This window comes from Scomber scombrus, chromosome 23 (assembly GCF_963691925.1).
Source record: "Scomber scombrus chromosome 23, fScoSco1.1, whole genome shotgun sequence".
NCBI lineage: Eukaryota > Metazoa > Chordata > Actinopteri > Scombriformes > Scombridae > Scomber > Scomber scombrus.
In genome coordinates this window covers 15,951,266-15,977,874 of record NC_084992.1, presented here as the reverse complement: position 1 = coordinate 15,977,874, position 26,609 = coordinate 15,951,266, and the positions used below count along the sequence as shown (strand labels likewise).

Genomic DNA, 26,609 nt, shown 5'->3' with positions numbered 1-26,609 from the left:
GGACACTTGAGAAAACCAGCGATGAGAACATAGGCTGTTTAGTTAAACTGCGAGGTTGACGTCAGAGTATCTTATTTAGATTCACTGCAGGAAGAAAGCAGTAAAGAAAAATGTGATTTGGAATCCTTTTCTGACATCAAAGCTCATTTTTAAGCAAATTTATGCTTTAAATTCATATTTCTGAGAGGCAAATCTTTCTCTGAAATTTACAAAAGGTTTTACTCTGAAAGTCTGTGTGCCTCAATGCTCCTATACATATTTCATCTTTTTAAGAAGAGGAAGTCTGGGGGGGATTTGTCGCTGATGTACACAGGTACACTTGCGCAATCTTGGCCTTCTCTCCTGAGTTTAATCAAAGAAGTTTGTTGAAGAGGAAACACCTTTGTTGTAGAATTGCCAAAGAGCAATTTCCTACCTACATACTGGGCAGTCAATGCCAAAATCCCCATTTGAGAAAATCTTAACACTGCACGGCAAAACACCAAGACTGTTTTAAACAAACTCAACCCGTAACTATGGAAAGATGATAAAGCTCCAAAGGTGATGTGTTGTGTTGCAGGTCTATTTTCTGTTCTTGAACTTCAAGGTTTTAATGACTTATTGTAAATCTGTTGTTTTTGTTTGTGTTACATGCAGCATATTCATTGGTGAAGGCCTTAATCACACCCACACCCTCACTCACACCCACACACACACATACACACATACACAGAGGAGAAGCAGGTTTGTTTCAAGTTGAAATTCATGCACATTTTTATTGAACAGTTATATAAAATACTTTTCATAGTTGCAAGTGCATGCCTCATCTGCCAACAGTTTTGAAGTTAAATTACAAAAGCAAGGCTTCATGTCGTGTAGTGAATTACTTGGGCACTTAAGCAGTTCTTAAAAAAGATTGAAGTATTTTTTTTTTTGTTTCATCTTAAAGTATTGAGCAGTATCAAACCTGTAACTGATATACAAAGCAGAGTTCCAAATAATAATAGTATTAATAATCAAATTACACTTTCTGTGGCACATTTACAAAACAGAACAAAACCGATTTACCTGTTATATGACACAAACAGCTAATCATGCATTTTTGAGTTCCACATTGTAAACACACACCTTCACAAGAATTGTCAAACATGCTTAATTGGACTGTGTGCACTTACAAGCGCAGGTTAAAAATATGATTTCTCGTCCATCTTAGATAATTAAATGCTTCAATTACAAAAGAAGTTGAAGGCATAGAGCATCATGGTGTTAATTGAAAGTATGCAGGTATACGTTTCCAGTATATGTTCACTAAAGCGCAATATATTTCAAAACAGGCTTCCACAGCCACGGTATTCAGATTTTCTATTTCCTTTGTTTGATTTTTATAAAACATGCATAGGCAGACACTTTAAGTTTATTGTATTCTTTTTTTCTTTTTTTTTTCTTTACACAATATAGGTTCTCTATTTTTACTTTGTTCGCAATACTTAAAAAGAGAAAAATTAACACTCAATTCCAGCAAGCCACAATAAATCTACCCCCCCTCCCCCTCCAAAAGAGACAAAAAATAAACATATTTGCAAATGATAGATAGGTAAATGTAAATTCCAGTTATGAAACTCAAGAAAATAGGTATTCATTACCGAGTTATTTAGCCATTATACAGAAAAATCAGGTCAAAGCACACACCAAAAGAACCTGAGGTAAGCATAATATGTACAAAACCATAAAACGTTCCATTATTTGGCATTTCGACAACATTGCAACATTCTTTTTAAGACTGCCTAATTCATTTCAGAGCTATTTTATAAGAGTAGCAAAAAAAAGTTATCAATAAATAGTCCTTATTTAGTTTGTACACCCTTATATGTTAAAAACGTTATCTCATGTTCTGTCCTTTTTAGTGCTGTATTTTTGTAAACGTACAATAGTTAGTAAGAAGTTACACGACTTTCCGTTTCGGTGTAAATGAGCAAGGGTCTTTCAAGAAAAAAAAGAAAACAAATAAATCACCTTTAAGATCTTACTATCCCTCTCTCTTCCTCTCTGACATACTGCGGTGTGGTGTACAATCAAGCACAGACAGGCCTGACCGTTCAGAAATGTGAACCAGCAATAACTTAGCAGATTTGACTATGAACTAATATTTTGAAGGCATATCCAAAAGACTAGCAAGTGAGATGTCCCCCCAGTGTGCGCCCTCTCCACACTCCAACACTCCCCTTTCTTTCCACTCTTTCACCCACTGCCCCGTTTCTGTGGTGGTGGGCCGTGATGAGGCTGGGGGCGGGGCAGCCCCGATGGCCAAGTTGGCGCCTGCTGCTGGCCTTCACTGGATGTTGCTGCCGCTGCTGGTGCTTCCCTTGGTGTCTGTGCCGTTGGTCTCCGAGGACAGAGCCTTGTTGAGGGAGTTGAGGCTAGCGTCTGAGGGCAAGGCATCTCGCCGCGGCGGCATCCTCTCATTGATGCGGTCCAGGCCCTTCGCCTCTTCGAAGCTGGTGATCTTGTGCTGTGGCGAGAAGCCTTTGATGGCTGTTGAGATGCAAGAAAAAAAATGGAGAAAATGGGGGTAATTTCAGAGGGGTGGATGAAATGTTTGAAAGAAAATTAATTAATTAATGAGGTCACGCTTTCCACGCTCACATTCACTCACACATCAAGAGAGTTGCCTCATTTTTGGTTTGATCTTGTTTCATGGAATTATTGTGAGAAAAAGTAGTTTTTGTGACAAAATGAAACTTAGAGACTGAGAAGCTGTTGACTAAATGAACTGCAGGTCATGAAAAGTGAGTAACTTGAGGATTGTGTATACTAATCATACGGTAACTGCATGATTTGGACCCATAAAGACATGGCTGTAAGGAATAGTTTGACATGTATTTGATAAGAAGATCCATTACACTCTCATGTCTGCCTGTTAAATATAAAGCTATAGTCAAGAGATAGTTAGCTTAGCTTAGCATAAAGTCTGGATAGAAATGTTTTATGTGGGTCATGTGCAAACTTGTCATATTTATACATTTTTGTACAGATTAAACAAATGAAGTAATAACATTTTAAGAAGTGAGCTTTAGATGTGCTAGTAGGTGGATTTTGTTACTTTTGGACAGAGTCAGGTAGTGGTTCCCTCTCTTTCCAGTCTGCTAAATTATGCTAAGCTAAGTTAACTGGCTGCCTTATATTTTAATGGACAGTGAGTGGTATCAATCATCTCATCTAACTCTCCACCATGAAGAAAATAAACCTATTTCCTAAAATGTAAATCTATTCCTTTAAATTAACATCAACATATAAACTGTAACTATAATGTGACATGAATCTGTATTTCTCATGAAGATGAAGTTTTACTGCAATGTGTTATGATTTTAAAAAGGAAAACGGCATACTGTACAACATGTGTTAATATTGATCACTTTGCATGTTTAGTGCTTTGATAACATGTGAAAACAATTAATGTAAAAGGATATAACTCATTTGTATGAAATGACAACACATTAACACCATCAGAGTTTGAAAATAATAGAAGTGGACAGACAACAGGATTAAATAATCCCTCTAAATCTATCTTGGGTACTCCTGGCATCAGGGTCAACAGGTTTTCACTGTGCCATGCCATCCATGCTCTGTCAGCATTACATATGACAAAAGACAGCAACAAATATATCTTCTGGTCATCTTGTGCTGCTAGTTTGGAAATCCTCCACATATATGGACTCTATGAGGATATCAGAGCAGTATTCATCATTAAAAAAAACATGGCTGATGTTGAGGAATAGCTTGACTCAAAAGGCACAAACCAGAGCACCTGAGGACCCCAAACATCCAGATAGCCCCATCACGTCACAGATTAAAAATGACAAAAAGGGGGAAGAAGGAGAATGATCAAAGAGACAAAAGAAGGAGGGGAGAAAAAGAAAAAAAAAACACTAGTGGAGCCCACTGAGACATTCACTTCCACAAAATAGAACCACGTTGAGACTGAGCTCACGTACAAAGACACTACAAAGATACTTGGGGTGCTAACCACTTGTTTAGTCTGCTTGGAGCATGCAGCAATTGAGGGTTCACTGGTGGTTATGAGGGGTGGAGGTCACAATACAACTTAGACTTGAATTCAATCATCAAATTACATTGAACTGAATATTGGAAATAGATTTGATACATCTGATTCCGATCCGATTTGATCATGTTTGTCAACCCAACACATTTTGAGCCCATTTTTTGGCTGGACTGCAACAGCAGGGCCAGTCCTATAAAAGTCTGTGACAGACTGACTCAGTGACTGAGTGAAGTTACACCATTGGGTGACCATGTAGTGTAACTTCATCAGTCACCGTGGCCAAATGTCGCGACTTCCTCAATCTGTTGTTTCAAATGAGAAACCTTCTAGTGTTTTGTAGGTTTTGACCTACAGTTTAACTACAGAACGTTTTAATTTTGTTACTTCCACCTTTCATAAAGGTTTAGGAGGGGAGGGAGGGAGGGGAGGTCTTGATGATAATAAAATCTATGATTTCAAAGATTTACTATAATGGGGGAGGGGACATTATTATTAGAAGACAAATTGGGGAGTGTGGATGGGCAGCGTAGTTGTGTTGCTGCATAGCACAGGTCAGACACAGGTTATTAGCAGCTCACAGGAAAGAACACGACACAGCAGGGCCACAGAGGATCCACATGGAGAAAGAAGCAGAGAAGTGTCTCGACACTACAATGAACTGTCCTCTATGGGGCTAAAGAGGAAGTACTGGACAATTCCAACATAAATAGCAGCTGGCAAACTACTATTTAGCTCGCAGTTGAGGTTGTTCTTGCGCCTGAAGCGATGTAAACAAAATGATTTTGGGGAGAATCCAATTTAGATTTCAAACTGTACACAGTAGTTATTATATTCGTAGAACTGCAACAACAATGCACAACTGCTTCAGTTGTTTCAAAGGGGAAATACCACGATAAGCTTTCATAGCAAGACTTCATTGGATTGTGTGAGGGCAGAGCAGGGGGTACGTCGTGTTGCGAAGTAAGAAGCAGATTAACTGCAGTAAAACCAGGATGTTGACTGATTCAAATTAAATACTTGTTTGTTTAAGAGCCTCCCTTCCTCTGGCAAGATTCATACAGCTTTAGATAAGCGATCAAGCTAAACCTACGCACAACTAGGTTGTTCACTCTTGAACCTGGAGTGTCTCTCCTTAATATCAACAATACTTTGCTGATATATTTTATCTACAGGACATCATGTGCTGTATAATTCATTAACACTTAAAGGCCCTGAAAACATATTCTCTCAAACAGCTTCCTACCATGAATGATAAGATTGTACACAAACTCACTATTTTCTTAGAAATGTTGAAATGAGATTTCTTTCTCTCTTCTTCTCAGTGCTGTTCACACTAGTCTGAAGTGGGCAGGGTTCGGTTGATGGGTTGTTATTGGTCACTGAGGGTCAAATCTGATCAAATCACATCCAAACAGCCCTGATAAAGCTGAGTTTTTGAGTATTTCATATTGTGGAGAAATACTTCTGGCTTAAAGCTTAAAGTTTTCAGGGGCTTTAAGGATACAGTATGTTGGTTCGGTACTGCTTCCAGATGACCTGATGATACTCGTGTATTTACACCTCCCACACTGTACGAGTGTGAACATACATTTCCTCTATGTTGAACCTAGGGCATATCTCATTAGTGAAGACTAATCTGCCCATTTCTGTGGATACAGCACATGTAGCTCCTGCTTTGCACTCACTCAAAATCACAGCATGTCCTCTGTGATTATGAAATCTGTGCTATGAAGTTCATTCCCCTTTAAAACACGTGTGACCACAGGATTTCCTAATTACTTACTTCTTTTTCTCTGTTAATACTATGCCACATTTTGTTAGCCCAAACACCCAACACACTCTATTCAAGCACCAGCGAGATGGATGAAAACCCAGCAGAGCCCCCTGTCTATTGCTATGAACAGCAACAGAAGAGGGCAGCCAGACCTATTTACCTTCGTCAGCCTCAATAGCTTCAATAGTAGCTGAAGAGAAGAAGAGGGGGGTTGCAAAACGAATGAGAGAAGTGAGCAGGAGTTCATTTCGTCCCAGGAACAAGTCAATGAGCAGCAAAGACAGCCAATGCCGACAACAAAGGTTAACGTCATCTCCACATTTTATGACAAAGGACACATGGATGTTAGCAAAAGGGAGAGAGGAGGAGGAGGAGGAGGGAGAGGAGAGGAGAGGGGATGAGCCTTAGCGCTAACACTAATAGCAATTACAACACAATACAGCTGTGAATATATTAGTTTACTGTTAAAAGCATCAATGGAAAAAGGAGAGTGTGAAACAGGACGAATGGAAAACGGATATTGTTTTTAATGCATGTGTGACAGCAGGGTTTGATGGCTGTGGCTGAATCAGAGCGTTGTAGACAAACGAAGCATGTTTGTGTTGTGAGCAGTCTCCGGAACTGCTGGATTCGCATCTTTTGATATAAAATATCAAAAATGCCGGCTTACTTTTGGGGTACAAGAAGAAACATGTGAGGGGAAAAGAACCTTTTGGCGAACTGACCACTTACCGAGTTTTTACCGTCTTTCTTGAGATAATAAATGAACACACAACTGTGTAAATCAGCTACACAAAGACAGGTAATGAGGCAGGGGGTGACAGCAAAGTAACAGCTATACGATACTGAAGACTCAGTTTTTGCCATGAGGATGAGCAGAAATTACAAAAGGGCACGAGTGGAGGGAGGATGGTTGATGGAGTCAACATTACAGTAGAAGCACACTGACGTCTGAGTAAAGGAGGGGAGCAATGTGATTCTACCGATGTTGCAACAGGAATCTCTGAACATCACTCTACCTCCACTGGGGTTCTCTTTAGTGTCAGCTGCTTCAGATGGCTTCAAAACAAAAACTCTTCAACTTCCTTTTATGCTCATCCCTAGGACCACAGATGATTCATTGTGCAGCAAGTCCTTTAATCACTACGGCTATGCAGGTCAGCAGCAGAAACACGACTCTAGCTAGGAGCGTTTAGTGGTTTCAAAACCTCTTATGGAACTCCTAAAGTATAGTGAATGTTGAGCTAAGAGCTTCATAAGTGTTATTTCTTTGTGTCTACTGCTGTTTTTAGCCCAGATCAGTGGGGCTTACAGTAGATAAGAGCATCACATGCACCCTGAGTAATTCCTTAGATTTGCTAATGTTGTCCAAATATTATTCTGTAACAATTTGGTCACTTCTCCCCACGCAGGAGCTCCCAAATGAAAAGTCAAAATGCAATTACAGAGGAGCACAGCTCAGACTTTGCGCATCTTGTGTAGCTGATCTATTACATTTGTGGAAACAAGAAAAATGTAACATTGTCTGCTTATCAGCTATTTTAAGAATTGTATTGTCCCGGCATCCTCCAAAATCATGTGAATCTAATGCGTCAAAGCTAAAACTAAGTGGCATTCTCTGCTCACGTGAAATGATGTAACTTTTAAATCAGAAATAACCCACTTTTTATATTAGAAAAAAAAGAGATTACCCTAAACTCAGGGGATTTGCTTCTACAGCCTGTCAACGTTAGCAAACTTAAGCTAAACATTACTCTATAACAGATGTTTACCAAGATATTTTGGGGTATATTTTAGTGTTTACCATATCCCATAATTTTTGTGGCCTGTTCAGCAGAAGTTACAGGCTCCCTTTAAAGAAAAGAGTTACCTGTTCCTATAAAAATAAGACTTTAAAGTGAAAACTACTGCTTTCTATCGGGCGTATTCACGAAACTCCTGGCTGATGTTACGTGAGAACCTGTGAGAGGAGAGGGAAGTTGTCTGGATTTCTGCTTTTGCGTTTTGTGAATGAAAAGGCAGACGTCAGCTATCCCCCTTTCATTCACAGTTTGGTTGCCAATTCCAATTCATCCTTTGTATCACAGAGAGTCCTGCGTCTATCCCGATCCAAACGAGCACTCAGTTTTGGAAAAGAAACAAAGTGACCATTTCTGTGAGGAGTCCGACTAAATTTTGACGTGTTTGTAAAGGCGTTCCCAGAAAGCCTTCACTTTCTTGCTGCGGCAGCTTGTCAAACTCATTTGGGGGGGGGGGGGGGGGAGTGTTTGGAATTCAACATGAGAGGGTGAACTGAACTCTAAACTTGTCTCACGAAAAAGGAAAAAAAAAAACAACCCACAACAGAATACTTGCACAACCGATTATACCTGCAGTTTCTAGGGAGAAAGGAGAAAGAAAAAGATACAGGTGATATTTGAGATAAAACCAGTGGAATACACAAAGAGACGGGGCGGTAAGACAGGGCATTAATGCGAGACATCAGGAGGGAGACACTTTAGAGAAGACAAAGGGACAAAGAAAATCTGCTAAATGCATTATTGGCATTATTTGGAAAGAATGAGCTGTCTGTAGGTAATATAACTTGAATTTACTACACTGAACTATATTAAAGTCGAAAGAAAACTAGATAAAGCAGCTGTTAGTAATATCTAACTAAACATACAGTATAGAAACGATACTGACTGAAGCTCCCGGAAACATTTCACTACACTTACAGCATTACTTCAAAGTAGCAATTTTAAATTCCAGGACGGTCACTGAGGGAAAAGGGAAGCAGTCTGTGTAGACAGTATTCCCTAAACACTGAGCTAGCACTTTATTCAGGGTATTGCTGTGTAAGGGCAATTTGTATGTGTGTGTTAATCCGTTCTGGGGGCCATAGCTTGGGGTCTCTGGGTACTTTGTCAAAGTCTTACCATTCTGCAGCTTCTCTTTGCCACCGGACAGCACTCCGCTTGGTAGCATGCCTGTCGGGGTCAGTCCCTTCAGTGTCAGCACGCTCTCACTCTCCTCTCTAAAAGTAAAAACACAGAAATATGTACATCATATTCCCATATATCACTTCCCAAAAAGCTAATTTTATTGTAAAATATTAGGAAATATGTCTTTTGGACATTCTGAAACTTACTAAATGACCACTTGGGGGCAGTGGAACAAGTTGTGAACAAAACACTGACATATTATTACCCTAAAACCTTTACTGTTATGGCTAACATGTAAGCAAACTACTGCTAAATTATGCATCAATCCACAGAGCAACATTATCAATCAATTGGAGTCACTGCACTATTAGTTCATTGTCCTCTCAACCAACTCCTCAGGGAAACATCTACCTTAGCAGCTAAATGCTTCATTATGTTCACCAGCTAGACAATAACTTTTAAACTGAAAAACAGCTGTCACATCTACTGGAAGTGAGGCGGATGAGAGCAGTGAGAGTGACCCAAGATAAAAAAGTTGCAGGTGGTAATACCAAAACTCTGAGCTGAAAGATTCTAAAATGATAATTCTTTGTGGGTTCTTTGCCATACCAGACTTTCAACTTACACATAGTTATTTGACCTATTGTTAATTTAAATATCCAGTTCAATTGAAAGAGGACAGAGTGTTTCTTTTTCACATACCTGAGCACAGAGAATACTCTGGCCATCTTCCCAATGGCACGGATCTTGTTGCGGATGACCTCCTTACGGGCAGAAGCTGTGGCACCTGAGAGGGTCAGAGGTCAGGAACAGTCATTCAAACTGTGACTCACACGTCCTGTGGAAGCGTAATTCATTGTCTGCAAGCTGTATGTTTGTTTCTCTAAAGTCTTTTACTTTTAAGTACCATAAAATGTAGTACATGTGTTACGCCTGAGTGTGTCTTTTAGTTTTTATATTTAGTTTTTTTTATAAGTGCATCAGACAAACATGATGCAAACATGAAGTGGTTATTGAAGCCTGAAGTTCATATCATTCAAAACAGTGTGAATTCACCCACACATCACAGCAATTTGGAGAGTAATTCTCAGCAGCCAGTGCATACAGAACATGCCGTCTGTGTTATACCACTAGTGCTCTTCGGTTGAACTCCTACACACTATTTCCCTCAGGTATACCTACCACATTTAAACCTTGTTTAATCATCTGTAAACGGCTTGTTCCTTGTCCAAACATGGCTTTTCAGCACATTCGATGAGCACACTCTATATGAATCTATGAAGAGATTTTTCCTGTGCTGTGTTTTGGTTTTTGCGGAGACTCAAACTGGATTTTTCCTGGACTGGAAAACAAAACTTTGTTTAAAGAGACCCTTTTTGTGGAATAACAGTTTCGAGGCCCCAGGGACCCCGCTTGGAAAATGCATGAAGTATGAAGGATGGAAATGAAGTTGGTATGTGGTGAAAGGTTGAGTAAAGGAAAGAACTGTGACGGTCTGATGTCTTGTTTGAAACACTTTTGCTCATCCTTCATCTAAGTAACCACTAATACTTGTAATGTTTCTCCACAGGCCTGATCCACTCCAATAGCACTGCTTATTTAATGTGTACAGCAAAGATATTAATTTGGTTACTGGCTAAAATGAGCTGCATGACTACAACATTCATATTTTATTTGTTTTTTGTTGCTGTGTCAGATGTAGGAATATATAACTGTAACACCACTGAAGCATTTTTCAGAAAAACATCTAAATAAGACCAACAGCGAGCCTCAGTTGAAGTGTTAGAAGGTGCTTTAAACAGTGACGTTAGTTGACAGTCTTCTGAAAGGCAAAGAGCAAGCAATGGACAAAAGTCTATCTACTGCTGCACACACCAGTCTTCCTCGTGTTTGTACCTTTTTTGGGGGGATATATTAGCTGTCCTTCTCATGAAACACCCCCAGAAGAGAAGACAACAAAAAGGACAGAGAGATCAGTAGATGGCTGCAGAATGAAAGAAGAGGTGGCGGGAGGGCAGATGGCGAAATAAGAGGCAAGAAAGCACTATGATTGAAAAGAAAAGCGATGCCTTGAACATAAAACTCTGGAAAACATAGAAAAGAGAAATTAGATGAGGTAAACCAAGGTGGTGACAACATCACAGCATGAGAGAGAGAGAGAGAGAGAGAGAGAGAGAGAGAGAGAGAGAGAGAGAGAGAGAGAGAGAGAGAGAGAGAGAGAGAGAGAGAGAGAGAGAGAGAGAGAGAGAGAGAGAGAGAGAGAGAGAGAGAGATGTGAAAGAAACAGCATAATTTGTGAAAAAATAGTGAGGTTGGGAGTATACACATGATAGTAACTATGGAAACAACAGCAGTTAAAGAATAGGGCAATAAAAGGATTATCAGAAATTAGAAGGGAAACAGAAAAGGAGATCAAGAGTGAGAGACAGAGGAAAGAACAATCCAGATGTCAACATAGTGAAAATGATAAAAGTTTATGAGTGGAGATGGCTACAAAACTGGAAGATAAAAATAAAATTAGCTCTGAAAGGCTGAAAAGTCAGAGCAGGGAAACGTGGGAATAAAAGCAGATAATGAATTAAAAAACACTGCGTGAATGAGGTGGTGGAAAATGAGGGAGATGTTTAACAACAGCTAATTACTTGAGGGACTGTATGGTGCACAAGTGGTTCCGATGGCCAATTTAAATGTAAATTATGTAAATTTGAATGTCAAGTTGGGAATTTGAGTGTCCTCAATTACAACTAATCTCCGATCAGAAAACAACTCAAATTTGGATGACAGTCTTAAAATTCATTTGGTAGGTGGTTCATGCCTCACATGTCTGGACATCAGGTTCTTTACTCTTGTCCTTTTTCCATTTATATTTCCAGGTGAATTGATTAGCCATTCTCTTGACCTTTAAATCAGCTCATGTAGCATTGAAAGGTCTCACAGAGTTTCACTTCACGTTGAAATCTGGTGATATCCTGACACTCCACCCCTGGGTGCTGTTTACAAAGTCAAACCAAATGCATCAGTAAACACAAAAGAGATAGGAGTAGGGGGAGAACACTGCTGAGATCATTTCCTGTTTGGCAGTAAGGGGTGGGGCAGCCAGAGGAAATCTGGTCATCTTACTGTAGATAAGCTGCAACTCAGGATCAAACGGATGACTCAAAGTCTCCACTCTAACATGATGATGAAAAGTATGAAAAGTATACTACTGATGTTGCTGTATGAACACCAAATGCAACAAAACACTTCCAAAAACCTTCAATTTCATGTTGCCAGGAGTTTTTGGACTTTCTAAGGGGTCAGCTGATATTCTGGGTTAACTAAAAGACATATTTTTAAGCTGCAGATGCAAATGATTCATACATCTGGTTGTGTCAAACAGTGTCTGGATTGTGTCTCTGTTGAGAAATATGCTGCAGTGTTTAAGAATCAAATCCAATAAAGTTGAATGTTCTGACAATAGGGAAGATCAGTGCTGCTATGTGTGAAAACAGAGAAGAATGTGAGTGCGTGTGCATGCGTATGAGATTTTGGATTACTTTGTGTCTCCCTCTAGTGGACCCGTGACAGACTGCAGTGAGATCTGCTGTGGCTTACCATCCAGCTCCTCGTCGGTCGTCAGCTCGTCATTGGAGCAGATGCTCAATACGTTCACTAACATCTCAGTTACTGCAGACAAACAAGAAAAAAGGAAGAAAACCATATTTCACAACATTGGCACTGTTTTTTTAAATATATTACTTCATAATTTTTGTATCCATGCATTTGTGAAGCAATACTTCTGGGAAAGGCAACAAGTCAAGTGGTGCTATTGAGACAGACAATAGATCACCTTAATGACCCTTACACACACGCGCACGCAAGGCACGCATGCACGCACACACATACACAGAGCAGTGTCTTTCTGTAACCTTGCTGGGAATAGCCCTGTGTGAGTGGGTCACACCCAAAATGGGCTTCCAAGTGTGTGTGTGTCACTGAGAGACAATAGTTATGAATGATTAAGTATCATGATTAGTATTTTTTTATTTGGAATCCTGTCAATATCCAAACATATTACTGTATCTTTAATCATGTGTGTTCAATAAGTGCATCTATGAACTATTAATCAACTACAAATAGTGGCATGCCACATGAATGCCTGCATTAAATTTCCTGAATATTCATTATATTGTCTTGAGAAATTGAATGTTTAATAATGTCATCATTTCAAACTACTGTGTACGTGAGAGCTTGCTCACCCTTCTCTCCCACGAAGGGCAGGGACCAGGTGAAAACATCCATGAAGTTGGGCAGCCAGTAAGGGTGAGGCGAGCAGTTGAATTGTCGAATGTTCATCACATTGTTCTCATACTTCAGCACGGCCGCTGTGGGGGGAGGGAAAGAAGTTCAAATTGATGCTTTCTGACAGCCTCAGGGAGTAAAACCAATTCAGGGAAATATAACCGTTTTAAACATTAATTCTTCATGTCCCCCGAATGCATGTAACAATAATATAATGAACAGTATGATGTCTCTATTTTCTTCTTATAAAGTCTAAGATACAAGGCATCCGCAGTCAGGAGTCAACACACTAGAGACAAATCATCACACCTGATGGAGGTCCAGGCCCATTACTGGCCTCCATCATATTCCCAACCACCATTTAAAAATAATATCTGGCTTTAGCAGCTGGTGTACTTCATGACAAATATCCCTAAAGTATGTCAGTCCAACATGTTTTTAGCCTGATGAGAATAGTGTATAGTGCCAGAAAACAAAGCTTCTTGTTGGAAAATATCGTCAAATGATGAGTAACCATGAAATGATTACGATTGGGAGGACGCTTTGGGAAATTAAGTTGAACAGAACAACAAAACCAAGATTTTCTCTTCTTGTAAACAAAGATTCTTATTAAACAGGCTTTAGCTGGTTAATGAATCCATTCTCTGAGGGGGGATATAGGGCTTTTTCCCCCTTTTTAAAAAAAATATAAAATGAAACCAATAAACGCTTTGTGGCTTAATGTGAAACATTTCTGGCTGTTTTTGTTGTTTATTTTTTTCTGTTTGAGGTTTCATTAGCTGCAGGTGCTGTGCAGAGTTGTGACTGTACAAAATCACCAATTTCTACAGAGCTCAAGCTGGCTCAAAAACAATCAAGAAAAGTGTAAAGGGACCAAAAAGGTGTTTTGCACACCAAGACTGAAGCCTGGATGTAGCTCAAGATTTTGTCAGGACATGGGGGGGACATGAGAGTGATTAAAAGGACCCTGGTTATAAAACTACTAACAATAAGACCAAAAATATAGGGAACATGTTAAGGTGACATATTAACATCAACAATTGTCTCCCACTTTAACAGTAGGACTAATCATATGCAAAATTGCAAACTGGGAGGTGTAAATTAGGGCTAGAAAATGCACAGGCATCAAAGTGAAGGTAACCAGCGTTTAAGGCGGGGGGGAAGGAAAATCAATTCCCCTTTTACCCCCTCTGGAACATTTCCTCTGCTTATTGATTATCGCCCCCAGTTGGTGAAACATGTCTGTCATTTACAGGATTGGATACATGAATAACATCACAGAAACACATGGCTCAGCATTTGGGCTCTGTGAGGCTGAACACTCTTCATTAATTAAAAGAAATGCAGTAATTTCTGGTGAGGAGGGGAAGAGAGAGTGGGCAGAGACAGGAAAAGCAATGATGGGCAACAGTAATGAACACTGTATGATGATCAATAATCTATTCTCATTTTCCAGACAATCTGACATGGACATGGCACCAACAATTACATTTTATAAAATGCAACTGCTTATTCCTATTGTAGCATGTTTTCCCCTGTTGCTTCACATGCAAATACAAATTTATATTTTGCATTATTCCAAGAAATATGAATACTTTACATCTGATATACTGTGAAATAGATTTAATCGCTTCCCTGCTGAGAATTAGATGAGAAGATTGATACCACACTCATGTCATTATGAAGCTACAGCTAGCAGCCGTTAGCTTAGCTTAACATAAAGACTGGAAACAGCAAACCTGGTTCTGTCCAAAAGTTATAAAATTCGATTACCAATATCTCAAAAGCTGTCTAATTAATATGTCTAATGTAATACTAGTGTAGATTAGTGTAATGATATGAGAGTATTCCCCAAAATACCACATAAAAATTCTACACATAGTGGATTTAAATTATTCAAAGCAGTTACATTAATCATGTAACAGCAGAGACTCCAGTGGGTGTGGGTAGACTAGTGTTCACAGTCAGGGTACAGAGGGGGAGCAGGATAACAGTAGCGAAATGAATTAGCTGTGTTTTGTTTGATCAGTTACAAAAGCAGGAGAGGGCAGAAAGTAACCCCGGCTCTCCGTATGTATTTGCTTAAACACAATATGGATATTGTATATAAGCATATGGATATGCATAGATAGCTGAAACCATCGGTACTTAAACCGACCAGGTTGTGCAGTATTTCTCTTAGAGTCATATACAGTATATTTCAAAATCACATGCTCTCTTTCAACTTCTGACATTGAAAACACCTCCTAAAACACTGACCACAGCATGCCGCATGTGACCTCAGCCATGATTAAGGTGCTTGAGAGCCGCCAAACATAAATATATCCCTGCTGTATATAGAGGCCTCATACACGAGGCCAGTCTGGTGGGGGGAAAGCGGACACCATGGTTGGGTCACCATGGGGGACTTTCCTGCCTCGGCCTCGCAGGGTCGGGAATAGCAAGTCATCAAACCTGGCATCCCAAGCAGCTATAACCTCGGTTGCAATACAAATCGGGTCAGAAAACATCCTGCTGGGTTGGGGTTTGCCTCAGCCTGTGTGTGTGTGTGTGTGTGTGTGTGTGTGTGCAATCAATGAGGCATGGTAATGCATACAATGCAGTAACTATGCAATCAAAGTAGTCCCTTAAGTATTGCCAGCATTACATTCCACTGCTGTCACTCCTTTGGCTGCACAAATGAACACAAACAACAGACAAAATCTCCTGCAGGGGAACATCCATATACCGTATAATTAGTATGGCGTTATTATCAACATCAGAAAAACACTGCTACCTAGCCCAATAAGAAAAGGAAGGTATTACTGCTGTATTACACACTCCACTCAGACAGGGCTGTGGGTGTTTATGCGTGTGTGTCGGCGTGCATGAAAGCAAACGCACGTGTGGGCAGCCGTTGCATAAACATCACATACTGCATAAACATCGTCGAGGCACTTGATTGAATGCAGCCATGGAAGCCTGGAGGGAAAAAGGCAGAGCGGGGGAGAAGGTCAGCTCCCCTGCCGTCGCTCCTTCAAACCGGATTCCCTTTAAAGGAACAGGGACACCCGACAACCTCCCTCGAGCAAAACAAACATGCTCGTCAAGCTCTGGGTACAGGCAGGGTCAAGGCCTGCTTTCTTTTTTTGGGTAGTGCATTAAACATGCAGATGAGGTCGACATGGGCAGCACTCTAATTACTTCCTCATAATCACAATGGTCATTAGCACAGATGCAAAGTTATTTCTTATAAAGTAGGAGGGCATTGCCCTTGTGGTGACCAGCTGTGTGCTCTGAGTTGGACTCAATTTAACGCTGCATGACAGCCACTAGATGTCTCTGCTGCTCTGATGGTGGTAACAGGGTAGCTGAGGCCAAAGCTCTGCTGCCACGGTAACACAGATATTGCGAGGTGACGCCCGCTCATTAATTATTCATAAGGGAGTGCCTGAAGCCTGTTTCCCCGGTAACGAGGACTGTTAAAACTGCTTTGAGATCAGGGGGAGATTCCCACTGTCCTTCCCCATCGCTTGAATGCTGACTGCAGATCTGTCTCTGAGGCCTCTCGTATCAAGTTCCACTGGGTTAGTCTGCCATTTAGACCTTTCACTGTCCATTACATTCAGTGCTTTCCTTCAATTTAATGGCAGATGTGAATGAAGGGTAGGGCACTAATGTAGTGTACAAACCGCTGAAATGCATGAACGGTTTTCAGTTAATGAGAGCATCTTCAGCAGCAGAGAAAACTGAAACTGATCATTCAAGTCTACTTTGTTCACATGCATAGGTGTTAGTATTGAGAATCAGTTCTGACTTGGAGCCAGTTCTTGGAGGAAAAAAAAACTGTGGATTTATTATGAAAACATGCTTTTGGCTTCCCCTCATTGGTTCCCGTGTGTGGAGCAACTGTGCTTCCGTCTACACTGGCACTTGTGCATGCATCAATATGGTTTTACAATATGGTGACCCGCGAATTGGCACTGAAAAGTGTGGACACACTTCACATGAGACAAAAGTGACACTGCAAAGTGTAGTGTAACCACTGCAGCAATATAATATCATGAAGTAGAGGGTGTCTGTCTGACATGATAAAGCATTAACTGCACCATGGTATGATGCCAGCATGGATTGCCAACACTGATCATTATAATCTGTGAGTGCACGTGTGACCATAGCAATAAACTGCATGGAAGAGAATATTTATACTTCTTTAAAAAAAACAATCTGACCTTTTTGCTAAAAATAACCACAAAATACCTTTTCATTTATGACAAATAACTACATGTATGGCAACGTAAGTCCACTGAAAAACACTCAAATAATATAGTGAGAATGAGAACCAGGATTTAAAAGGAATAGGCAGAATTGGATTCAGTATACAAGATATATGGTCAGTTAGATTTCAGTTGTTATGAAACAAGAGCTTCTTTGTGTCTAAGCCCGACCTGCGTCACATTACGTTCAATTTTTCTTGTTTGATGCAGTTTGAAAGGTTTTGCAGTTGAACCGTGTTCACAGAAAACAGAAGGGAAGCCCAGTAATGACCAGAGTGATAACAGATGGGTGGGCATCTGCAGCAGGGGATACTCTTCTTGCTAGCACTCGTGACGGGGTGGGGGGGGGGGGGGCGGGGTGGGGTGGGGTGGGGAATTAATGCCCTGCTGTGCTGGCGTCGTCATTGCCCTAGCTTCCATCCTGCTATTTATTCCAGTGGCAGGGCCAGGAGCCAATCATACCACTTTATCCCCCCCCCCCCTTCAAAACACCCAGTTCCCGCTCCGTCAATCCATTCCTGTTTCCACCTCATCATCTAACAATAACAGAATAGAGATTATTTGGTTGTAGGAGGTTTAACAAGTGTGAGTTGGATCTAAACCAACCAATACTTCGCTGTCTCTGAGGTGAAGTAAAAAATGAATGCTGGCAACATCAGTGTCATTTTGCCTTTATTTCATCCAAGCACCAAAACCATTAAGATACAGTTGGTGGTTTTTGGGTCCAGTCAATAATGATGCAGCAGAAAACACTCCATTAATACGAAACTGCAAGCTATCTCTGAAGTGTGCAACTGCCAACTTACCCCCCCCCCCCCCTCTCACTGCCGCAGTCACTTCAGGACTTAAACAGTGAAAGCTCAAACAATGAAAACTGCTAAATCACTGTTGCTGTGTGTAATACAGCTTCCTTGCCAGCTCACCCATGTCTGCGCCACTTTTCTGATGTCATTGAGAGGGTGCAGGAGTCAGAGCTGTGATGGACAGCTGGTCAGCGCCCCGACAGTTACTGCAAAAACCAACAGTTTAGGCTTAAAATAAGAAAGGAGGGATGGGTGGCATCATGCAGCTGGACTGTATCTGTACAGAATCACACCCTGACTCATAACTCATAGTTATCCTGACTCAGCAACAAGTTCGATTTAGTTGAGGCGAAGGAGCTTTTTTTTCTTGCCTGTTTGTGTTGCTTCATAGATACCCTCCGCCTCCTCCTATCTAAAGGGAGGCGCACATCTCGCTACTCCCTCTCCCCACCCCCCCACGTGGAATGGTCTCATTGGTTAATCTGGCCAACTCCCAGCACTAGATTGATGGGACCTGCTGATGCCTCCTCCCTCCACTTTAAGATTTATGTTCCCACTCGATTGCCCATCAATCACAAGATATGCTCAGTGGGCTCCAGGCTCCAGCAAGAAGCTAAGAGCACAGCAATTCATTACAGAGTCTTTGGTTCTACCAGTGAACCCCACCCACATGACTGATTAGAAGAGCATCAACGGAACTGATAGGACTGTATTGGTTAGCTGCACCTGTTCCACGAAATTGTGCAACTGCAGGGAGGAATATGTCAAGTAAATAATTGATCAAGTGAATTGAGAACCAAGCAATTACATAACCATAACTTGTTGAAGTTTTAAGAGCTTTAACATAAAAATCTCTGGCAAGACCTTTAGCTTGAGGGTTGTTTATTTGCTTGGTCATTGCTGTTTTTCCTCTGCTATAGTTTTTTAAGCCTAAACTATTAACACTTTAAGACAGATTTACCTAAAGAGGACAGTGTGTCTTATTTTCAAGCAGGCAGTGAATGATGAGAGAAATAAAGAACATGTCGTCCTGCTAGGTAAGATGTATCTGTGTGCCCAAATGAAGTCAGCTCTAAAAACAAACGTAGAATAATCTTTTCCCCCCCCCCCGTCAGATAACATCTCTTCCTCTGGGAGGTATTTTATCAACTGAAGGTCGCCTGTTGCTGCTAGGACGACAGTGCAAACCAAATCATTTAAGATACTTTTGACTGTTCCACACTGAGCTTGAGAGGTGCAAATTATTTACCAGGCAATTGGTTGCCAAATCTAAAAAAAAACATGCGCCTGACATCACTTTGTTTATTTGTTTGTATTGTGTTGTGTTGACTGTAAGCCCTAGGAAGATTAGTTGGCATGGAACAAATGGGGTCCTAATAATAAACAACGAACCAGACAGGACCGCCTTGTTGTTTTTCGGCTATCCTTATTGTGAGAGGAAGGAGGCATGGAGGCAGCTCATGGGGGACCGGGTAAACAAATGCAACCTAATCTCACATCAAAGAAACACACCTGCAAATGGGCCAAAAGAAAGGACAGCCCTCGCTCCCATGTGTAATGCCCTCACACCAGTAACACCACGGCATAAAGCCCAGTTATGGCATTTCATCAGCAGCGGAATTGAAAAACAGCGTGCACCAGCACCATCGCTCTTTCCTTCCCATTTCCATTTCCTGTGGTTTGCCCACCACTGCCCCCGCCCACACATGCCCCCACAGCCAAGGCAGATACTTACTGTCTGTTCTCCAGGGGAAAAGTGCTGACTCACAGCTTAAAGGCGAGTCTATCTTATTGCGTGGGCACTGTAGCGCAGCATAAGGTGCCACCAGGAGCCAAATGAACCGGCACCAGGCCACCTCGATCGGCACTTTCTCAAACCCTGACTTGACCAAATCAGCGTCACAGCTTTTTGTTGTTGTGTGAGTCCAATATTGTGCACAAGATTTTGTGTACTACAGAACATGGGGTAAAATCAATCTCTACTGGAACACAAAACAGCTGAATACGCTGTTAAAGTGTGACAAATGTGATAGTGCAAGCACTCTTTAGAAGTTGGCAAGTGAGTATCTGACACATAAACCATTCTGAAGGATGAAATTAAAGCACTACTTCAGTGATACAGATTTTTAAAATAATGAAAAAAGAGACCCTAACTCTTGATCCTCAGTACAGGCCAACCTCTAAAACCCTGAATCGTACAGCTCCCATAATGAAGACACTTGGGCTTACTTCTGAGAAATAATGAGATCAAATCGTGGTGGGATGGGTGAGCAGTAGACACACAGAGTAGCATTCAAGGTTGCCTTCAGCTTGCTCCTTGCCTTTGATTTTCTGACCGTCACAATGGAAAACCCTGACTCACATAAATAGGTGGTGGAGAAAGGCAACAGAAATGTGATTGTCCCATTTTGACAGAGAGGGATATTGACTGGCAGCCAGTATCCACAATGGACCAAGGTCAACTTGTGTGAGCTGAAGCTTCAGGCTGCTGTCTGCTGATAGTTCCATCAGTTCATTTTCCAACACAGTGGACAGAGCCATGTCTTCTGACGCAGGATCCACAGAGAAAGGGTCCAAAATCCAAAGGTTTCCATGTCGTGGGTCCTCTAGGATATGGTCTGCAAACTTTTGTGACAGCTGAGTCGAATGCTGCATTATACCGCCTGATATGTTGTCATGAGGAGAGGCTTGCAAAGTTTCACTTAGAAGTCAAAACATGTCAAATCATTCTTTATTGACTTTTCATTTCCAAAGAATGTTTTTCTTGAAGCCCTTAATTTAGTTGGAAACCAAAAACATTGTGTTGTTTTTTCCGTGCATTGATATATCGAGCTGATTAAACTGGTCAAATATATCTGATAAATAGGCCAGTTTTGCACAAAGTTACCATCAGTGTTATGTTCAGCAAATGCTGCTTTTTCAGTAATGTGTGCACTTTTCTCAGTTCAAAAAGGCAATTAAGCTCATGTTTTCTTAAAAGCCACCTTACTTCACTGTGTTACAAGAGATGGAAATGATCTGCATCAAGTCTTTCAAACAGAACAACAGAAAACCTTGAGGCGAGTGTATTTTCCTCAACATAGTTAACAGTCTTCACAGGCAGGTTCATGACTTTGTGCAGTTCTGGTGACATCTGCTTTGTTGCTAGACTTTCACTATGTAAGAAACAGCGTGCCCACTTGGCAATCTGGTGCTCTTTCTTGGATCTACAATGTATTCCTGTCACTGATGCAGCCGTCTGTGCAAACACCTGTGCAGTGTTTCCAATCAAGACCTTTTTCGATGAAGTAATCATCACAGCAGTGCATTAAATTATCTGCTGTTGTTCTCATGGGATGCTCTTTGCAAAACAGTGGATCCCCGTGAAGATTACTGTTCCTGCAGTGTCCTACAAATACTAATGATAAAGTAGCATTGCTAATGTCAGTTGAGTGGTCCAGCCGTATGGCATAGTATGGGCTTGGCTTCATTATATCTCACAGTGTCATTGGAGAGTGGTATTGACTGAATTCTGGTTGCCTCCTCCAGTAACTCTCAGTGCATATCTACAGCGCAAGGCTAGGTTAGGCTAACGAGTTGTGAATGTTGTGATGACTTTTTGTTGTGCCCGAATCTCGCCACTATTCCTTCGGAAATATTCTCCTGGCTTTCCGAAACATCCCAGCTACTTTGTGTTCAAGTGTCTCTGGAGCTTCGATGGTTTTATCACCTCATTTCACAGGATTTCACCACACTGAACACACTGTGCTTTTAGCTCAGCATCACTGCCTTCCATTATGAATCTAACTTTAATGTATTCAGGATTATCCACACCACACACTTTGGAGCTTTTACTGGCGCACGATTGTCTCCCACATCACTTTCCTGTTTCAAAAAATTATCTATTTTGTGTCACTGTATCCGAGGGAATATTAGCTAGCTAATGGTGGCAAAACACATTTGTCTCTACCTGATGATGTCTCGTGATTGTTGTGGTGATATTTAAATGTAATTTGTCATTTAAATTATGCATTTTAATTTGACGTTTTTTATTTTTTATTCTTCAGCACATACAGAAAAATAACTTTGTAAATTACCAAAAAAAAACCCTAGCTCTTCTTCTAATCTAATCATTTGGCAGTTCCACTACCACTGCAATCCACCAGATGGTGCTATGGGCCATTGCCCACTGGTTGAAAACAGCTGCATTAGACTGTTGGGTAAATGCCCAAAAATCTTTCAAACTCCTCACCCCCATAATCCCCTGATTTTACCACAGGCTTTGTGCAGTGGTTTTGTAGTCTCAAAGGGCAAGATACTCAATTGAAGTGTAGTGTTCTTATAGAATAACAATAAAAGACTGTTAATCCTTAAACTATATGTCAAGAAGAGTAGATACAAGTTTTAAGGGCTTTTTTGAGCTCCATTAACATTTGTTTATGTTGAAAGTGAAACAACAGAGTCCCTGTAATGTGAAATGTTTGTTAGTACTACCAATCCCACTTAGAATAAACACTCAACACTTCTGGTTGAGTCTATCTAGCTCTCACAATCTCCAAAATGGTAAACCCTGGGTAACAGATCCCCAAGAATAACCCAACTGTATGCTCCTCAGTCAGCACAAAATGGAGAACACTTGAAGATAATGAATGAGTGGTGAAGAGAGTCAAACACATAGCAAGCCAAAGACTGCAAATATTTTTTTTTATCAGGAGTAAGTGTCCTTCCAGCAAACCTCCAGAACCACTGAGAAAAATGGGGACTTCATGGGCCATTTTTTTATGAAAGATATTTTGAGGTGACACGACAGAAACTAAAGTTAATGAACAGTGTCGCTACAAGGCTTCACTGCATTTTTGTGTCACTGAAAGCCATGCCAACCAGCTAGCCAGCATGCCCTTTACAAAATATAAATACATTTAATGAGGTCATTATTTATGGTATGAATTACATTTTGGTTTTTACTCTCATGAAATATCAAAATGACAGGAAGAAGTCACAAGGTGACGACAAATACTGCCATTAAAATTTTGCACAGATCTGAGACCAAGAACAATTCTCTAACCTTGTAAGTATGATGTTGCCCTCAGGCAACTCATGAATATGACACTATGGTATTTTACTCATGATACACTGGAGACTCTTTATGATCTATTCTCCCTCCTTACCTTTGTTGTTGTAGACATCTAGGTAGTTGGGTGCTGAGAAGATGGTGATAAGGGATGGGAAGCCAGTGGTCTGACTCTTTCTGTACATGCGATATCTGTATTAAAAAAAATGTGAATGAAAGTAAGCATTAGACCTAATACATATTACAACATTTAATTCATGGGTTATTCACTGGTGTTCAACCCTCGGGACATGATTAGTGCAGACTGCTTTTATGGGCTCTTGCTTTAACTACGGCTGTGTGTTCGTCTTGTAAGCCGATGTATCAGCAAGGGGGCTACTTGGCGAAGCCTCAAGAGAGTAAATCCCCGAGTTACAGGTAAAACATGCCCCAGAGAAGTCCTCACACTGAGACAACTCATTTCTCAAACCTGACTACTCTGGTTTGTTTCTTTGATGTTCTAGTGAGTGTCTGTGCTGTGTTTGGTGGTTTAGACATTTGGAATGGAACAAGACGTTAGGTAAATAAAACACAAAGTCAAATGGTTTAGTTGCTTCACCACACCGTGCAGCAACTATTCAGAGTAAAAAAAGGTACCAATCGCAATGAAAACATAGATGGACCTGAATAACATTATTAAGTCGGCTTGGGGCAGAAACCTCATCTGAGACGTGGCGATGTGTCCCATGTGACCACTCTGTGGGAGTGCAATGGTAAACAACTGTGTGCTGTGCCTCCCACTGCCTTGCCCTAGCTTAGAGGGAGATCAGCTTGACATATCCACCCACCTGTCCGTTTTAAAAAACCAAACTCTGCACTGTAAAAGAGGTTTTCCAGTACCCTTGACAGTAGTCCAGTTTGCACTGTTACCTCCTGCTATGCCTAAATGTTTTACGAAGAAAAGTGCAATTGGGTAGTGCTTTTGTGTTTATCTCACATTAGGTTATTAAGCAATGTTTGTTTGAATGTGTAGTAAACAACATGTGTGAGAGAATTTCCCTAAACAAACTTTAAGCCAGAATTCTTCAGACAGGATCTGCATGAATCATACTAGTCACATCACATCTGGCCAACGGACTCGTCTTGCTGGATTCATTTTCATTTCTTGGATTAACACGACTTCTCTCAAAGTTCAGACTCCAGCGAACCTGCACTCCAGACTGGTTCGAGTAAACCCCCAGAGCTTCGGGGAAGCTTTTCATCTAATACCCTGGTCTGAGTCACTCTGCTGTGTGAATGTGATGTGAGAAGACGAAATGCCACAACACTCACCCAGCATCCTGCGCTTCATGGGCCCGGATGATAGATAATAAGTTATTGTGTTGTAGAAAGTCACAGACTGCAGGGTAGCTGTTGAATAAAGAGACAAACATTTGCTTTACTCACAGATCAAGAAAAATCCCAGTAAGATCAAGAAGCACAAATCAATACAAATAAGTCACAGGTATTATTGATTGTGCTCAGAGAAACAGTGGATATACAACACTCAATTGAAGCTTCATTTGCTCTAAAAATCAACTGTGGCTCATAAAGAAGTACATTGCCTTGAAAGCTCAGCTGTAACTTAAGGCTTTCATATCAATTTAAACTTCTACCTTAAATTTAAAACAGGCTGGTTAATTTCTAAAAAGCCAACATTTTCGTGAGCCATGGTATTACAGTGACTCATAAGCTAAATAATAACCCATAATATGCTTAACTTTCCAACAAGGGTTCACACTGTAAGAGGAGTAAGTTTGATCCTTCTCAAACAGCGGTTTTTATTTTAGAATGAAACTCAAAAAATGTCAAGTATGACACATGATTCATAGCAGACTATTTCTTGGAGAAAAAAGCAATCGCTAGGGAGTGTAAGAGCATGTTTTATGCTCATGCTGATCTATTCAGTCTGTGAGCAGAGAGACCAAAAACCTGCTGCTAACAATCAAACTACAGTAAGGTTTCAGAGTTTTCCATTCTACAACCTTTCATTCTCGCGGAACCAGCTTCCATTGGAAATTTCCTTTTGCTCACAATGAAAAAGGCCCAAGTCACATCGCTGCCAAACAGCATTTCTAAAGCGAGATCTCTTGATCTTAAAACGAGTGCGATCAAAAACGGCGTTACCACAACACTTATGAGAGTTGCTTCAAACAAACTTCCTATAAACCCCAGTGGGTGTCAGGATTTGTGAATCGTGGGATGCTGTGTAATAAACAACGTGAGTGACGGCTCACAATGAAAGAGTGACACCTTCACATTACATCTGAAACACTTAGTGAATGTGGGAGGATTTTTTCAACAACAGCAGAGGCTAAATTAAAGGTTTTTTTTTGCAGTTTCATCTCTGAAATTTGTGCCTGATTAATAATAATAATCTCTCCACAGATTTTACAGCAACGGGGATGGAATTTGAGGGCATCTTGTGGCCTCGTCTGATGTAGATGTAGATAGATCAAATGAGGGCATTAATGTGTAATGTTAAACTTTTGGGATCTTGAGAAGTCTGATTGGAATCCCAAACTCATAAAAGATAGCTACTCTCACTAACTCACACTTATTTTTTTTCTTGGCTGTCCTATTATTCTGTGATTTATCAAAAAAAAAAACAACATAAACCGCAATGAAACACCAAAACCTTTGAGAATCAACGAAAGAACATCATGTGCTTGTTCAAAATACAGGATGTGTTTTTGTGCTAAATTCTGTAATCCTAACTCAGCACCCCTGCAATAATCAGGCAACAACGGTGAACAACACCCACATGCAGCAATCATAACTAAACTATACATTTTGGTTACTGACCTTTAAGCAGAAGTACCACATGAATTTTGTTTTCCACTAACTGCTGCTCAATGCACCCAGTTGATTTTTAAATTGCTTTTCAGACTTGATTTTTTCACTGTAATCAGCACGACACAGTAGACCTTATGATGAGCATACTAAAATGTTGTGAAGTTGTCCACGCTAGCAGCTTTATCGCATCTCTCAATGTCCTTTGGTACAGACTTTTGATAAAGTGCGGGGAAGATAGGTGAAAAAAGCGTGAAGGAAAACAAGTTTGTGACATCTGTGTGAAAATCCATCATGGGAGACTGAAATCAAAAGGCTCATTTACAATCTGGGGGCATGTCGACATGAGAGCACATGCATCCCTGACAATCACAACAAACATCTGCTGGGAGGAACATGAAAAGGAGGCAGCAGCCGAGAGGGAATATAAGATACAAGGAGTTTTTTTTTCTTTGGAGACGGGAAAGAAATTAGGAATAAATATTTTATTTCTTACTTGATTTCCTCCAGCAGATGTAGATACATGCCATATGGAGACTTTTAGTCGACAAAATACATTTTGGCCTAGTTTGTTTTTTTCTGGCAGTTTGAGTTTAGAGCTTTTCCCATCTGTCCAACAACAGGGCACAGATGTTAATGAGCTCCATGGACAACTTGAAAACTTTTGCAAG

At 40.6% G+C, this 26,609-nt stretch overlaps 1 protein-coding gene across 2 annotated transcripts in view; it reads right to left on the bottom strand.

Moving 5' to 3' along the window:
- Positions 1–735: 735 nt before the first annotated feature.
- The window catches only part of LOC134005478 (protein phosphatase 3 catalytic subunit alpha), a 69,382-nt gene continuing 43,508 nt past the window's right edge, over positions 736–26,609 (bottom strand). Inside the window, exons 7-14 of one of the 2 annotated variants that reach the window (XM_062444394.1) lie at positions 24,439–24,516; positions 23,225–23,319; positions 12,976–13,101; positions 12,332–12,403; positions 10,634–10,660; positions 9,440–9,524; positions 8,732–8,829; positions 736–2,511 (exon numbers count right to left, since the gene is read on the bottom strand). In XM_062444394.1, the coding sequence (XP_062300378.1) occupies positions 2,309–2,511; positions 8,732–8,829; positions 9,440–9,524; positions 10,634–10,660; positions 12,332–12,403; positions 12,976–13,101; positions 23,225–23,319; positions 24,439–24,516 (784 nt within the window). In that variant the 3' untranslated portion in view covers positions 736–2,308. The remainder of the gene's footprint in view (positions 2,512–8,731; positions 8,830–9,439; positions 9,525–10,633; positions 10,661–12,331; positions 12,404–12,975; positions 13,102–23,224; positions 23,320–24,438; positions 24,517–26,609) is intronic. The other variant, XM_062444395.1, reaches the window with a different exon arrangement.